This window comes from Girardinichthys multiradiatus, chromosome 19, assembly GCF_021462225.1.
Source record: "Girardinichthys multiradiatus isolate DD_20200921_A chromosome 19, DD_fGirMul_XY1, whole genome shotgun sequence".
Lineage (NCBI taxonomy): Eukaryota > Metazoa > Chordata > Actinopteri > Cyprinodontiformes > Goodeidae > Girardinichthys > Girardinichthys multiradiatus.
In genome coordinates, this window is record NC_061811.1 from 10787791 (window position 1) to 10802989 (window position 15199).

At 41.2% G+C, this 15199-nt stretch overlaps 1 protein-coding gene across 1 annotated transcript in view; it reads right to left on the reverse strand.

Annotated features, from left to right (window-relative positions):
- bcl11ba (BAF chromatin remodeling complex subunit BCL11B a) overlaps positions 1-13123 on the reverse strand; it is a 45146-nt gene extending 32023 nt beyond the window's left edge. The window contains exons 1-2 of the mRNA XM_047345250.1: positions 12103-13123; positions 5492-5956 (exon numbers count right to left, since the gene is read on the reverse strand). Of these exons, the coding sequence (XP_047201206.1) occupies positions 5492-5956; positions 12103-12157 (520 nt within the window). The 5' untranslated portion in view covers positions 12158-13123. The remainder of the gene's footprint in view (positions 1-5491; positions 5957-12102) is intronic.
- Between the last annotated feature and the right edge of the window lie 2076 nt (positions 13124-15199).

The following is a 15199-nucleotide window of genomic DNA, read 5'->3' on the forward strand; positions in this document are numbered from 1 at the left end:
TTCATTTGGAAGATAAATAAGCATATGGTAAATATTTGCACGACTCGCCAACAAACTCTGTCATTTATGAAAACGTGTGTGAATCATTTTCGTCATCACTGTGTTTTAACATTTGAATTACAGCTGGTGGTTTAAGAATAAATGAAGTGCAGAAAACTGAAGGGAAAGGGGTGTAAACGCAGCGTACACAGAAACCATCAGATTAAAAAAAGGTGTCATCGTATCAGAGTTTGTCAGAACTCTACTCTGAGTGTTTGTGTGTGTGTGTAAGTGGACATGGTTTAATGTCTGAATTAAAGCCTGGCTGACGCGGCTTTAAGGGCTGCACACCATCGTGTCAGGTGCTGTTAAACACTCCTCGGTGAGAAGCGCTCACACTGTGTGCAAGCCTTAAAGGAAAACTGACATGTTTCTTTATTTTAATCTGCTGTCACTGTGTGCTGCCTCCTAACCGTGCTCACACTCACCTGAAACTATGGTAGTGTTTGACCTGACTGTTACCACTGAAACTTCAGCAGGTTGCTTTTTACATTTCTACAAACTGACACCAATATGTACTAAATATGATGTTTGGGCTAGCTCATAAGAACTAAAGACATCATCTGTTTTTAGTTTATTTTGACTGATTCAGAGGCTTTCTGACCAACAAAACCTTTACACTGAAACATGTCCTCCATGAATTTCCATCCAAATACATTTAACCATATATTGAGGTATTTTCCACACCCATGTTGATTCCCCTTCCTCCCTTATGTACTACAAAGTAGTTGCAGGCTACTCACAAGATGCACAAAGGGTACCTTCAGGTATAAAAGTGACTTGTTACATTGTTCTTACAGGGTATCAATAGCTATTTGGGTTTACTCACAGGGTACTTATAGGGATCCCATTAGAGGTATTTTGAGGGGTACCTACAGGGTAATGGAGAACTTACAGGACACTTAAAGAGTAAGGGTAACTATCTCTATATTGGCTTCATGTCTGTCATCACATTGATTTTATAACTTTATTGCTCACTTAAGTTGCTCATAAAGGTTTTAAATGCTCTAGCTACATCCTATCTACACGATCTCAAGACCCACACTCAGATCAACCCGCCACTTTCTCCTCGATGTGGCGAGATCAAAGTTAAAACACAGACGCGTTGGAGCATTAGTTGGGGCTGCACCAAGATTGTGAAATACCTTACCTCTACATGATTGCTTCGCTCAGACTATAGCATCATTGAAATATCTGTTAAAAACTCATCACTTTTCTTTGGCCTTTGACTGATTGAACATAAAATGCTAAATAGTTTCTAGAAGTCTTAATTCTTTGGCTTTTATTTATTTTTATTAAAATTTCATTCTATATGCAATATTATTTTTATTGGTGTAATTGTGAAGCACCGTTATATTTTTGTAAATGTGCTTTACAAATAAATATGACATACAGAGTAGTTATGGGGTAGTTGTGTGGTATGCTTACAGTGGGTAAGCACAGGCACACATACAGGGTACCTGCTATAGGCAATTGGTGTAATCACAGATTACATACTGGTGAACCTTCCAGGGAACTTAGGGGGTTCTTACAGTGTAGTTTGGGGGCACTTGCAGGATACCTAGGGGGTAACAACAGAGTACCTATGGGTGATTTAGAGGGTGCCTGATCATACATGCATACTGGGTACCTATTGTGGGTACTTATAAACTGAATACTTGGTACATATAGGCTACAGGGTTACAAATTGACCTATTTTCCTTTCTCTAGTATTTTTTCTGAGCTGTAAGATTACACCTATTGAAACATTTATCAATTTTTCTTTAACCAACTGTCTAAAAATGGACTTGATGAAGATTGTCATTGCATAAAGTATTTATCTCTTAAAACAGGAAGTCAATCAAATTTCTAATTTGTATCTGTTTGTTTTGTTTTATCCATCATAAATCCTGTTGAGATGTAACTTTTTTACAAGTTTAACCATACCTGACTCTGAAATTGGTCACAGAAAGCCTCACACTGATAGAGAAACGTGTTTTCACCCTTCATGCTCTGTATTTCTGCCTTTCATGTCTTACTTTTTCAGACAAGGTATCAGCTACAGAGCAGGAGCACCTCTTCTTAATTTAAAAGTTTGAAGTAATAAAGAGGATCGCTTCTGCTGTATCAACCTGCAGGGTGCCAATTAGATCGCCCTGATCAGTTTTCCCTCAACTTCATCTGTGTCCCCACCTTTAACAGCAGGTAACAAAAGTTGTGAAGAGAAAAACTCCATCTGATTTAGAAAGAAAACTTTTTCTGCAGCTTGTTGTCCCCCCCTCCCCTCAGTGACTTACAGTCATGTGTTTTCTGTAAATTAAAGCCTGTGTTGATTAACAAAGAGCTCTATCCTTCGCTAGTGTTAATAAGGTGCTGGTTGGACGTATGAATCATGTGGAAACTGTGAAATACCGAGGGTAATTTTCAAACATAAAATCTTATTGGAGCAATATAGTTTACAGCTGCCGCCGCAGTGCACGTCCAATTGAGCCACTAATGTTTTTGCTTTTAATATGAAAATTATTATTGCTCTTTCTGTTATAAAGAAATATTGTGCAATTACGGTTTGCAGCATGTGGGGCTGATTCCACTGGAGGATTGCAGTCAGATATATTGCAAGCATTTGAAGCAAAGGGAAAATATATTTCTGCACATAAATATGAAAACCTAATGACATGAAGTCAATTAGCACCAAGCTAGAGAGATTTTTTTTTTTCCTTTTTTCTGTTGTGTCCACAGCAATGAAACTCTGCCTTGCAGAGATGTTATAGCCTGATGAAATAATAATGAAGTTTGGGTCCAAACACAGTTTCCAGCCGAGGTCATACCACAGACTGACGTGCTCACAGGGGATCTTTACAACTGAGTCAGAGGTGTTACCTCGGGTGGCTTCGGACCAGAGTTTGCAACTGAATCAAGTTTTATTTCCAACCATACAGACATTATAAGTGGAGCAAACCATATTAGGGCAGCGGAACTGTGTCAGCTTTAGGGGACAAACAAATGTTCTACAATTAGCTTACTGATTAAAATAATTCTGCACGTTTAAATCACTTTTTTCAGCTGTTTGCAAACATATTTCTGACATTTTGTTAGACATTCTTAGACATGTTTGGATTTTATGTTCACTGAAAATTTACAAATCACCTGATCCTAGGGGGAAAAAAACTAATCGAAGATGTTGAAATTTCCGTAAACTTTTTAACATTTTCAATGCAACAGTGAATGTAAATGTAGTACTGCACAGAGTGTGTAGCTTTATATCCACTAATCAGTATGCCAGAGTTTTGATTCAGACAAATTTCACTTGATCAGCTCAAATAGTGAAAAATCTGATTTAACTATTCTTATTCATTAAAATCTATTAAAACAAAGAACACTAATCATTGGTCCATAAACGCATCAACCAACAACATGACTTTGGTGCACTTTTTTTGAGTTTAATAAAATCTGATTAAAGTTAGGGACCTTTGAGTTATAGGTGAATGTATCCACTGAGTCCTTACCCTCGCTTAACCACTGACTTGGTGATTTTAGCTAAAGCAGGTTTTGGGTGAATTCCTGCAGATTCCTGAAATCCTGCAGATTCCTGACCTCCAACGTTCTCTGGGAATATTCAGCCTTTCTCCTGTGAAGTAATTATATTGACTGGTTTGAGAGATAACCGAAAATGGAAGAAACTTGCCTCTTTTTAATCCCCCTCTCTGTCTTCTTCTTCCACTGTGTTTTTTCTCTTTCTTTTTCCTGGCTTTGCTTATTTGAATTTTAATGAGCTTTTCACCTTTTTAAGCAGATGGCTTAGGCTGGATTTCTCCACACGAGTCGGGGTGAGCCTCTCTGTCATGTTTTTACACACTTTGTTTCAACGAGCCGAGTCCTTGAGGGGGTTTAGAGCTCTGAGCGTGGAAGGCGTCTGTCCTCTCTCTGTTGTCCTCCCTCTCTAATGAAATGAACTTCTCTCTCTTTCTTTCTGCAGCAGCAACACAACAGGACTGATCCACAAAAACTGAAAACGTGTGCTCAAAGATATGCAAAGCCAAACATGCTCTTTGTAGCAGGCAGACCCACGAGTTGGAGGTCAGAACCGGCAAACGTTCCACATCAGTTAAACCCTCAACAATCTAATGATTTAGGTGAAGGTGTTCCTGTATGTCTTCCACTTGTTTTGCATCCTAATCTGGTCTAAGAAATCATTAGTTTGTGATAATATTAGGATTGTAATTTGAATCAAAATTTATTCATATAGTGGTTATCAGATTATTTTTGCACAGTCAGATGCACCTCTTTTCCAAAAGCAATGTAAATTAGGATACATTGAGCTTTTAAAAACTAATTTTGTTGCATTGATGTACAGTTGCAATTCAGAGATGACTGGAATCGATGGCGTGCTCTCTGCAGGCTCAGCATAATCTTCTGTAATGAAAATCACAATAACAACTGAGCATTTTTTCCCACTGTCTGACTATAAAGTGAAAGGAAAGTGATCCATGGCTTTCAAAATGTTCCTGCAAATAAAAATCTGAAATTTACTTTGTGCATATGTATGCCAAACACAGCATTTTACCTGAAGGCCACAAGCTTCAGTTTCTCATCTGACCAAAACACTTACTTCTAAGTTTGCTGTGTTTTCTACATGGCTCGTACATAACTTGTGGGCAAACTGGTGAAGGAAATTATTTTGGCTTTCTTTTAACAATTTATCAAATTTACTACTTTTCCATTAGGGCCAGATTGGTGGAGTATATGTCTAGTAGTTCCCTTGTTAACAGATTATCCCATCTGAGCTGTGAATCACTTCAGCTCCTCCAGAGTTACCATGGGCCTTTTGGCTGCTTTCTTGATTAAAGCTCTAATTACCAGGCCTGTCAGGTCAATGGCCATATCTTTATAGTTACAGTTGTGCCAATCTCTTTCCATTTTAGGATTGAACAGAGCTCTGTGAGAAGTTCAAAGTCTGGGATATTGTTTTATAACCTAATGCTGTTTTAAACTTCTTCTGATTTGATTTCATTTAGGGGCACAAACGTTAAAGGGGTTGAACATATATGCATGACACACTTTTCAGATTTTGATTTGTAAAAAAAATGTAAAAGGTTTGGTCTATCACATAAAATCCTATTTAAATGCATTAAAAATAAGCGGTCTTCAGGTGACAAAATGGGAATGAGTTTACAGGGTACGCATACTGAACTGGAACTGTTCATTTAAAAAAGTCTGTCTAAAAAAATGAACCTAATCAGACTATGTCCATTACAACTCTAGAAGTTAGAAAAGTTATCAGCTTGGTGAAGAATGGGAGGGAAGTGAGGTAATGCTGCAAAAAATAAACTTGCAAACTCAAGCCACTACAGCAGCAAGATGCACAAATTGTATTTTAAATGTAGTTATTATTTGTAAAATGTTGTTAGTGCATGCATGTGTTGCACAAAATCTAAACCTCTTAAAAGTGAGAGTGTGTGTCTGTTCTGCCTACCTGCTGGTGTGCTCTCCTGCTTCGGGCAAATTCCTTTGGTGGGTGTCTTTTCCCCCCTCTCCACTCCTTCTCTTCGTCCTCTCCCTCCTACCGCCTCCTCCTCCTCTGGTGTCACCTGGATGCCGATCTCCACGGGCTCCACCACCTTCCTCAGTTCCCCCCGCTGGGCGTAGTGATAAAGGCTTTGGAGACCCCCTCCTCCTCCTCGGTCGTTCATCTTGTCGTAGCAACTGTTGGGAAGCAGCGGTGTTTGGCACTGCTTCTTCTTATGCTCGATGAAGAGAAGGATGTCGCCCAGCGGGAAGGTGAGTTGGCACTGGCCGCAGGTCAGCAGGTCGCGGTCGGCGTGGAGGCCGGGCGGCAGCGAGTGGGTCAAGCTGGGCTCCAGAGTGTGGCCAGGAAGGCCGAGTGGGTGGGGGGGTGACGAGTTGGAGAGCAGCACGCCATCTGGATGCTCAACCTCCGCTAAAGTTAAGAGGAGAAAACAGACGAGACAAGTCAACATCAGTCTGGATTCTGTCATCTCAGAACCATCTAACATCACCAGGAGCTGGTGCGAAAAGATTTTTTGTTTTTCACAGAAAAAGGCATCTGTGTGGAGGCTTCTTCTCGATGTGCTTAATATTCAAATCTATTTGATCTTTTTATCCTGCAAACCTAAATCAGGCACTTGTATTTCTTATTTTAGTGCGTTAAATGGAAAAACATGAAGAAGGGAAGAATGGAAATAAAAAGAAGAAAAAAATGGACAGCTGGAAGAAGCGGACAAATGAACCTGATCCAAACTGTGGAGGGAAAGCCTGAACCTGTATTGGCCTCAATTATGCACTCTGTGGACTCGGTTCTGAGCAGATGCACTTTGCAGCATTTTATTATAAACTGAGAAAGCCTGAAGATGCAGCAGCTGAGTGTGAAATTTGATGTTATCAAAGACATTCTTGGTGTTTAATGCAGACAATTTTTCCAGTCCAAAAAATTAAAAATAAAACATTAATCTTCCTACTTCTTTTTATTGATTTGGCATGTATGAATTTATGAGTGACTTTATCTGTCACAAAGGTTTGTTATAAGCTTGTCCCACATTTTTCTCAAATTCAGTACTTTTGTTGGTTTACTCTGCAGATTGGTTGTTCATATAACATGACTTGGGTGCTCCAAAAATCCAATCAGTGTGTTTGATTCCTCATCATCTGGGTCATGTTTATAAAAATATCCAAAAAGAAACTTAGATGAGGATATAAACAGCCTTCTAGTGAATCATCTCCATAATTCATGATTCTCCAAAGCAGCACTCAGTTGATGGACTTGGTGCCCAACCAGTCTATAAACGTTAATCTTGATCTTCCTCATCATCTCTTCATCCATCAAAGACCTCCGTCTTTGATGGATGAAGGATCAGCTCCAGATTCAGATTCATACCTGCTGCTTTTAAACACCCAGGTGATCAACTTTCAATTACAAAAATTTTCTATTTTTGATCCTCAGAATATCAGCAGACAGATTGCAGACGGATGCATGCATGCTTACCGGTTTTATACGGCTACAGGAAGTGTGTGTGTGTGTGTGTGTGTGTGTGTGTGTGTGTGTGTGTGTGTGTGTGTGTGTGTGTGTGTGTGTGTGTGTGTGTGTGTGTGTGTGTGTGTGTGTGTGTGAGAGCAGGTGCACACCATCGGAGATCCGTCAGCCCACAATGCGTCTCCTTCTGCATCATAACATGTTTGTCTGCTGCACACACACTCACACTCACATGCATGCATTATTGTGTTTGTGGCCTGCAGGCTGCAGCCATCTGTCCTCTGAAATGATCAGCCCTGTACAGTACGGAGTGTGTTTCCTAATAAACATCGGACAGAATAAAGCCAGTTAGCTGACCTGGAACAAACCCAACAAATACACACACACACACATACACAGCGCAGACTCGATTTCATCTGACATGTCAGTTATTGTAATAATGTGATACACACAGACAGATGTGAAATAGGTAGCTGCCTTCCTGTGGTTTATCAACTGGAACAAAATATTAATCTCTTAAAACCACCAAAAAAAAAAATTCTGAAATTTACTCAGATGTTTGTTTATCATCCTCATAAATCGCTGTGTAACGTTACATTCAGCCAGTAGCTGTCTGAGAAAACACTCCACATGAAAACAAAACCATAGGTTCGATTTTGAGTTTTATTTGCACTCTAGCACCGCCGACAGTTTGTTTGCAAAAGACGGCACAAAGGAGGAAGCGACAATGTGGCCTGATTTACCTAATAAGGTTTATGTGTGGCAGTCGAGAGTGCTAATCAGGTGAAGGAGGGAAAAACAGGAACGGACGAAATTTTTTAAAAAGCAGAAGAGATCTGCAGAGCTCAGATCAAACGGAGAGTTAAAATTTTTCTGTCATCGAGTTTGGCCCAAGCCAGCTACTGTACCTGTGGTTTGTTTCATACATTGTCCTTTTATTATTGCAGCCTGACATGTACCATCAAAGGCCATCAAATGTTTCATTTTATTCTGAGCAATTAAAAAAAGCTGAAGAAAAACTGCCAGTGTGTCTTTTTGAAGGAAGCAAACTCTGAAATCAAGATAAAATGTCAGTAATGCTGCACACACTCTCTCTGTCACACACACACACACACACACTTTCATGCAGGATGGTATAGAGATATCAAAACTGATTTAAGTTCACTTCCGCTGAGCTCATCTAGCTGCCGCATGCGGCCGCTGCTGGATTCTGAGACTCTGCAGACATGAAGTTGTTCTTATTGTGCATCAATTATTTTACATGTAACTTAGTTTCATGGAGCAACTGAAGATGAATCTGACTGTTTGTGCAGAGTGTAAAATGTGTTTTTTTCAGTTTGCAGGTGTTTCAGGTTCATACCATCATGTCCTCGCTCTTTTGTCGTTTCCTGTCTGCTGTCAACCATCAAAACCAGAGCAAGAGTACACAAAAAAGTACTCATTTTGAAACTTAAATCAACAAAAAACAGCCATCAAATGATTTTTGGTTTCATCTGCTGTGGAATAATTTTTGAATAAAACTCATTTTAATCCACAGATTTTCTTTTCCATTTTTTACTTTCGCCTCTTTTTGTTTTGTCGCTAAGTGTGCTAAATTAATAAAGCATATTTGTTATTTCAGTTATAAACAATGTATAACATTTAGTGTTATTTTGATTTTGATACACAAACTTAAGCGAATCAAAAAAAAAATTGTAGTTTCAACACAGCGTCATCTTAAAGAGTTATGGGTGCTGCTGCTTTGGCTGCCACAGCATGAATGTCTACATTTTTGCGACAGGAAATATTTTTGCAGAACAAGCTCTGCTGCTTTTATAAGCATGAAAAAAGTCAAATAGCCTCTTTCAGACAGCTGACTGGCAGTCCACAGCCACAGGTCGGGGAGCTCTGTGCTATTCAACGCTCTATGTCATCAGGAAAAAAGAAATCCTGTCACGCCTGCACTTTCCCTGGCATCTCATAACAAACACATTAGGTTGTAGGAATGGTATGGTGGGAAATTTTAGCAGCTTTAAAAACTGCAACTTTTTAAACATCTGTAAATACCTTGATACCATTAACCGTCTCATGTCTACTGCAAAACATTTAATGTAAAATTATCCCAAATGTAGCACTATTCCACCCTGAGAAATGTGTGGAGCACATAAGTGCTTTTTTGTTTTGATTCTTCAACACTTGGAAGCTCTAATATTTAAAATCAGTGGGCATTGTTTAAGCAAGATAAGACAACTATAATTAGCCTTAACATTCAGCAGATGAAAGACTAATATTATTGTGGGGTCACCTCCTGATGGTCTGTCCGGGTATGGTGTTGCTAGGATTATTCAGGTATAAACCAAACAAAAAGTATAGCAAATATGTTGAAATCTTTGCTCTAAATGCACAGTGAATAAGTCTGTATGAAGTGACAGTTCCCAATGTAAATAAAACCCAGAAGTACACGGTGTGCAGTTGCTGACAGTTAAAGAGGTGAATAGGGTCTTCCAGCACTGATGTCATCTGATTAAGCACACACTCACACACACCACACACACACACACACACACACACACACACACATACTGCTGCAGAGCTTCCAGCCTGATAGCTCCCCCTAGCTCAAGCAGGCTGAACACCAACAGGAGGAGGCGCTGAAGTACAAGTCGACGACAGTAAACCTTAGCTGAGCACACCAGTACCCTGGTATGCAAGAGTGGGCGTGTAAGCGTGTGTGCAGCCATGAGTTCAGACATGCATTCATGGACTTCCATGCAGGATATAAATGCCAGAACAGCAATAGGAAACTGCACCAGTTTACAAAAATCAAAAGTGATAAAAACAAATAGCCCTTCATGTTCTAGTTTAAATTAATGAGCAACACGTTCAGCTGCTGTTTTAGTGACCTTAAACTGAACCGGTGCGTTTATCAGAATCCGCTGTGCAGGAGTGCATTTTCATTTGTGGCATTTTAAAGGCTCCTCTCCGCTTCTAACAAAGACTTCAGCCCCAGCGGGGTGCACGGCTATTTGACAAGCCGAAGGGAAACATGCATCTCAAGTGGGCGACTGCAATTTACACGGAGCACGTGCGCGCGCGCGTGCGTAATGAAAGCTCTCGTTCTGTTTGCGCCTCTTCACACTCCATCAACCTCCTTGGAGGAGAGCCGGGGTTTCTTTTTTTAATTCAACGTGCATCAAATCAGACAAAACCAAAACTGTCTGAATTTCAGCTCATTCTTCTTGTCTCTGCGGGACAAACTCTGTACACTATCAGAAGATGTATCCCTCTTGTTTGATTTTTGTCGTATAATGCTAGATGTGAAAATGTGCAGAGCTGGATTTGACGTAGACGATAAACATCCAAATTATTCCTCAGATTCATTCTCCAGTTGGATCCAGGACCAATCCATTACTGAATAAAAAAAAAAAAGGCTGTCACACAAGGTGAAAAAGGTCTTCATGAGCAGAGCATCCTCTGAGTAATTTATGGCTGAACCTAATTTAAAAAGTTCAGCTTCACCTCTCACACCCTCTCCTAAGGAAGAATTCAGGTTAAAAGAGGCACTTTTTTTTTGTTTTGCAACATTCAGATTAAAAAAGCTGCGCATTTAAACCCACATCTGATGGATTTTAGCGCAAGACGAATTATGTAGATTTTTTGGGAGGTGAACATTTACATACATGTCTTCTTTCTCACATAAATATATGCATCTGTGTGTGCACATGCGGGTTGTCAAGCAGAGTAAATCCAGAAGCTTCTCTTGCACATAAATTACAGAACGTGGCACCGCGCAGCAGCCTGAACGCGGATAAATCAGACGACCGACCTGCACACAGAACAACTGTGCAAACAGAAAGCTCACTTATTAACCTGTAATATCTCGTTCCACCTGACTTATATCCCCATTTTTAGCTCTCTGAAAAACTTGCAGAGCGCACCAAGTGACACTCCGCAGGCCTCTGGGAGAGCAAAGTTACAGATAAATGTCCACCAAAATCCATGTTTGTCCGTGCATGCAGAATGGCTCTGCAGCAAAAGCACAGTTTGTGCACAACCAGGCTGCGGAGTTAAAAACACCTGACTTCATTATTAGTGCAAAAAGTTCTTTAAATCACTCCAGGTGCTTCAGTGTTAGGGTTACTTGCTGCTGTCAGAACGCATCAACCGGACAACTGATCCGAGACCATGAACAAGAGAAAAATCTCGCTACTGAGAAGTTTGAGGGCAAAAAGTGACAAAATATCAAAATCCTCACATATTAAACCCGTTTAAATCTAAGGATTAATTCAAATGTCACATCAGATCAAGTGTAAGATGTTTGTCTTTTCTTAGAAGAAAAAAACTAAATTAATCTAATTTTATTAATATGTTGTCTTTTAAAATATAACTTTTGAACTCTGGATATTGTTTGTCACTTAATAAGTGCATAAATTTTAGTTTGGTTTTAAATAATCCAAGTCGCGTGCATGTTACAGAAAATGAGTTTTAAAACAACCTGAACGGGACAGACGAAGTGATGGGAAAATAAATCATTATTTACGCTGTGGTCTGTCTGTTTAATTCACTTTAATCAGGTTTTTATTTTTCAGAGACAGTGTTTTTATAAAGTTGCGTTCGTGAATTATTTTTAAATCTAAAACCCATCCAACAGAGGGATCCGGTTCTGTGAAGAGATTGTACCAAACTGCGAAATGTACAAGGCATGTAGCTGATAGATTAAACAGCCTTTGTTGTTCTGAATTGTATGTTTCTCTGTTGTCTCAAGCGCAGCTTAAACCACAGCAAGGACCGGAGCACCGATCTTGTGTCGGGACGGACCTGCGGCTCTTCCGTGCGCGGCTCTTCCAGCTGCGCAGATTTCTTCGCTCTCTGAGCTCCGACTGTAAATTCTTAGCTCCAGCATGTTATTTACACACCGAATAGATCAGATATGCGCTTTAAATAATTTGACTAATTCTTGGCAATTACTTATGGAAAAATAGGAGCACAGTCGCTTAAGGGACACTTCAGAAAACTTTCTGCCCCAGATCTGAAAATCTAGAATTTGTATGCAACCAGAAAAGAAAAAGGAAAACATCGGAGTGTGAGACAGTGAAAAGTGACCCAGGGTAACTTACGCGTTATTTCTCTCTGGGACAGGTGCTGCGGGTTCCCCTGCTTGCGTCGGGACATCGCCCTGGCATTTACACTGGCATCGCCCGGAGAGCTGCTCAGGAAAGGTCGGCTCTCCTCCTCCTCCTCCTCCTCCTTCTTCTCCCGCGGCTGCCGCTCCTGCACACGGCCAAACTGGCCCCAAAATTCACTGGTCACCCCCAGCTGACCGCTTCGCACCGGCCACAGGTGCGGCCCGCGGATTGACCACTGCGCGGTGGATCTGTCTTCGGTGGGCAGCGACTGCTGAGCTTTGCGGTCACCGGCCGTGGCGCAGCGCTGGGCGCCGGGGCGCTCGCTCAGAGCTCGGTGCCAAAGTGGTTGCGCGCCTCCCTTGTTGGAGCGCGGAGGGAGGGGGGGACAGCCGGGCTCTTTCCTCTGTCGGTTTCACACCATCCCCTCAAAGGAGCTTGGAGAAAAAAGAGCAGAGCGGAGAGACGGTGGGGTCACCTCCTGATGGTCTGTCCGTGTATCTGTCCACTCTCCGGACACTGGACACTATCCGGTCCTGTGTGGAGGTGGCTGGACTTTAGTTGACGCGTGTAAAACAGGAATCCAGTTTTCTTCTCGCCAAGTGGTGGGCACCTCCAGCGCTGCACTCAGCGCCGGCCTCTCAGACTTTAACTCTTGCAGTCAGAGCCCGGCACTGGTCCGAGGACGGTCTGTCACCCTCTTTTTCTCTTTGTGCTCGCGAAGGAGTATCGCATCCCCCCGGCGCGCGCGCGTGGCTCTGCGTGGCTCTGCGTGGCTCTGTAAGGCTCTCTGGCTTCTACGGTGGGAGAAAACTCAAGTTCAAGTGCGGACGTGACGTTCAGTCTGCGGTGAGAAGGGAGAGTGGAGACTGAAGAGCACTGGGGGCGACTAGTGGTAGCTTTCACACACACTCACAACACACACACACACACACACACACACACACACACACTCACACACACTCGGGCATGTGTTGCGCACGGCAGCAGTGGCCACAGTCGCTCAAGTCATCTCCGCGCCGCGGAAGCGTCTCTGAGTAAGCGGGATTCATGTTATCTGTTGGAGAGCTGACCCGAAGCGCGTTCACACCTGCTCGGACACGGCGACGAGCACTGAGTTTGTAGGGAAGCTTTTTTATAACCGCCGTTTAAATCCTCTGCATAGCTTTAAATAAACGGACTGTTTGATTTTATTCGGACTTACCAGGAAAAACGACCTATTACGTTGCGTGTGCGCAGAGACAAAACAAATGGATTACAGAGAACTTTTTTTAAAAGTGGAACTGACCCTTAATTATTTTTATTAAATCTATAATTTATACATTTAGAATGTACTTCGTATGTCTTTTGCTCTTCAGCTGTGGCCTTTCCTGCGCGCACACATGTCCTGATCACACGCAAATTTCAATAAGTTACGCTCAAATGTAAATAATATATTAAAAGAAGTATAGTTTCCTAATTTAATTCAGGTTTGTTTGATTGTAATGATTAGATCTAGGCGTTGGAGAGTTAAAAAATAATTTGGGTGGAGATGTATGTTAACGTGGCAGCTTTGTGACCTCACGGTGTCAAATCAGCTTCGGAGGGAAATGAACATCTAGAGGTGTGAATTTAAGAGTGAGACCCTGTTATTCACACGTTAAACTGTATTAATTTAATTTTTTATTATTCTTCAGGTTTAGATAGAATAGATTTTTAAAAGCGTCTGGAAACTGCATATCTGCGCTTCTCACCGGCACCACCTGACACCCATCCTCCAACACCTCCCTCTAGGGGAGACGCCAAAGCATTAGAAACATTTTGAATATTTTTGTATCCAATGGGAACCGGTGTCAGATGGAGCAAATTATTGAAGCCGTGGTCGTTCAGACTGACCAGGGAAAATAAATCGTTCCTCCTCACTTTTTAGCTTCCTCTGTGCAGAACAGGAAGGCTGCAGTAGGCCTGAGGCTTCCTCTCATCCATCACAGGTTCCAATCCAGACTAACCTGCGGTTATCGTTTCTAAGAGGGAAAAAAATCTCCAAACATTCCTGTTTGTGCAGCACAGACAGATTTCCATACTTAGTTGGGGCGCTGGTTGGTGTATCCTGCAGATCAGCCATTTTAATGTGTGGAGGAATCCCTTCTGCCCTTAGTCACCCCATCAGCCCACACATAGGATTTAAACAATTCTGCTTTTATACATAGCTAATTATAAAAAAATTATATTTTTTCCTTGCAATTTATTTTATTTTATTTTATTTTTTATTGCAATTAACTTTTTAGAGGAATGAGGATTTCTTCACTGCGGTCCAACATTAGCATCAGCATCATGGGCTTCTTGTCCTTGCAACCTGATTGGCTCATTAGTCAGATGGGCGACAGGTGCATCATTCCGCTTCCTTACTGGACGTTTTTCCAGAGGTGATTTCTCACTTAAAGGCCATCAGTGTGAGTTATGGCGTCCTGCTTCCACCCCTCCTTTCATTTGCATATATATATATATATGCGCGTTTGTTTTTATGTTAATGCAAAATAATTCCTTTCTCCTTTTTTCTTCTTTCTATCGCATCGTCTGGTGCGGTTAAATTTTAATTAGAGGGACGTGGAGATGTCCTTTGGAGTTTTAAGATCACTTTGCCGGCAACTGTTCACCGCTAAACTGCTAATATTGATGTTTACGAGTGGAGATGCAGGCTGGCAGATTAAACTTGATGCGGGGAGGAACAAATGTGCACTTTAAGAGGATCTGAGCTGTGAGAGGAATGTTTGATGTGTGCTTTCACTCTTTCTTCTGCCACTTTTTCAGCCAATCAGGAGCCAATCAGAGGCCTAATAAACATCATTTATATGTGTTCAGCTTCTTTCCATAAACGTGATTCAATAAGTGATTAAAAGGAGATTTTTAAAAACAAAAATATGAAACACATAAAATCTCACTAAAACGTAATTTATCATAATTTAATGTGGATTCAAACTTAAAGGGAATATTAAAAAACGTACATTGTTTGGACTTCACTCAGTTTCTCCATAAGAAGCTGAAGGCGTCCTTTTTAACAGCAGCCATCTAGTCTTAATGTCAGCTTCATCCATTAAAGGCACGATGCGCT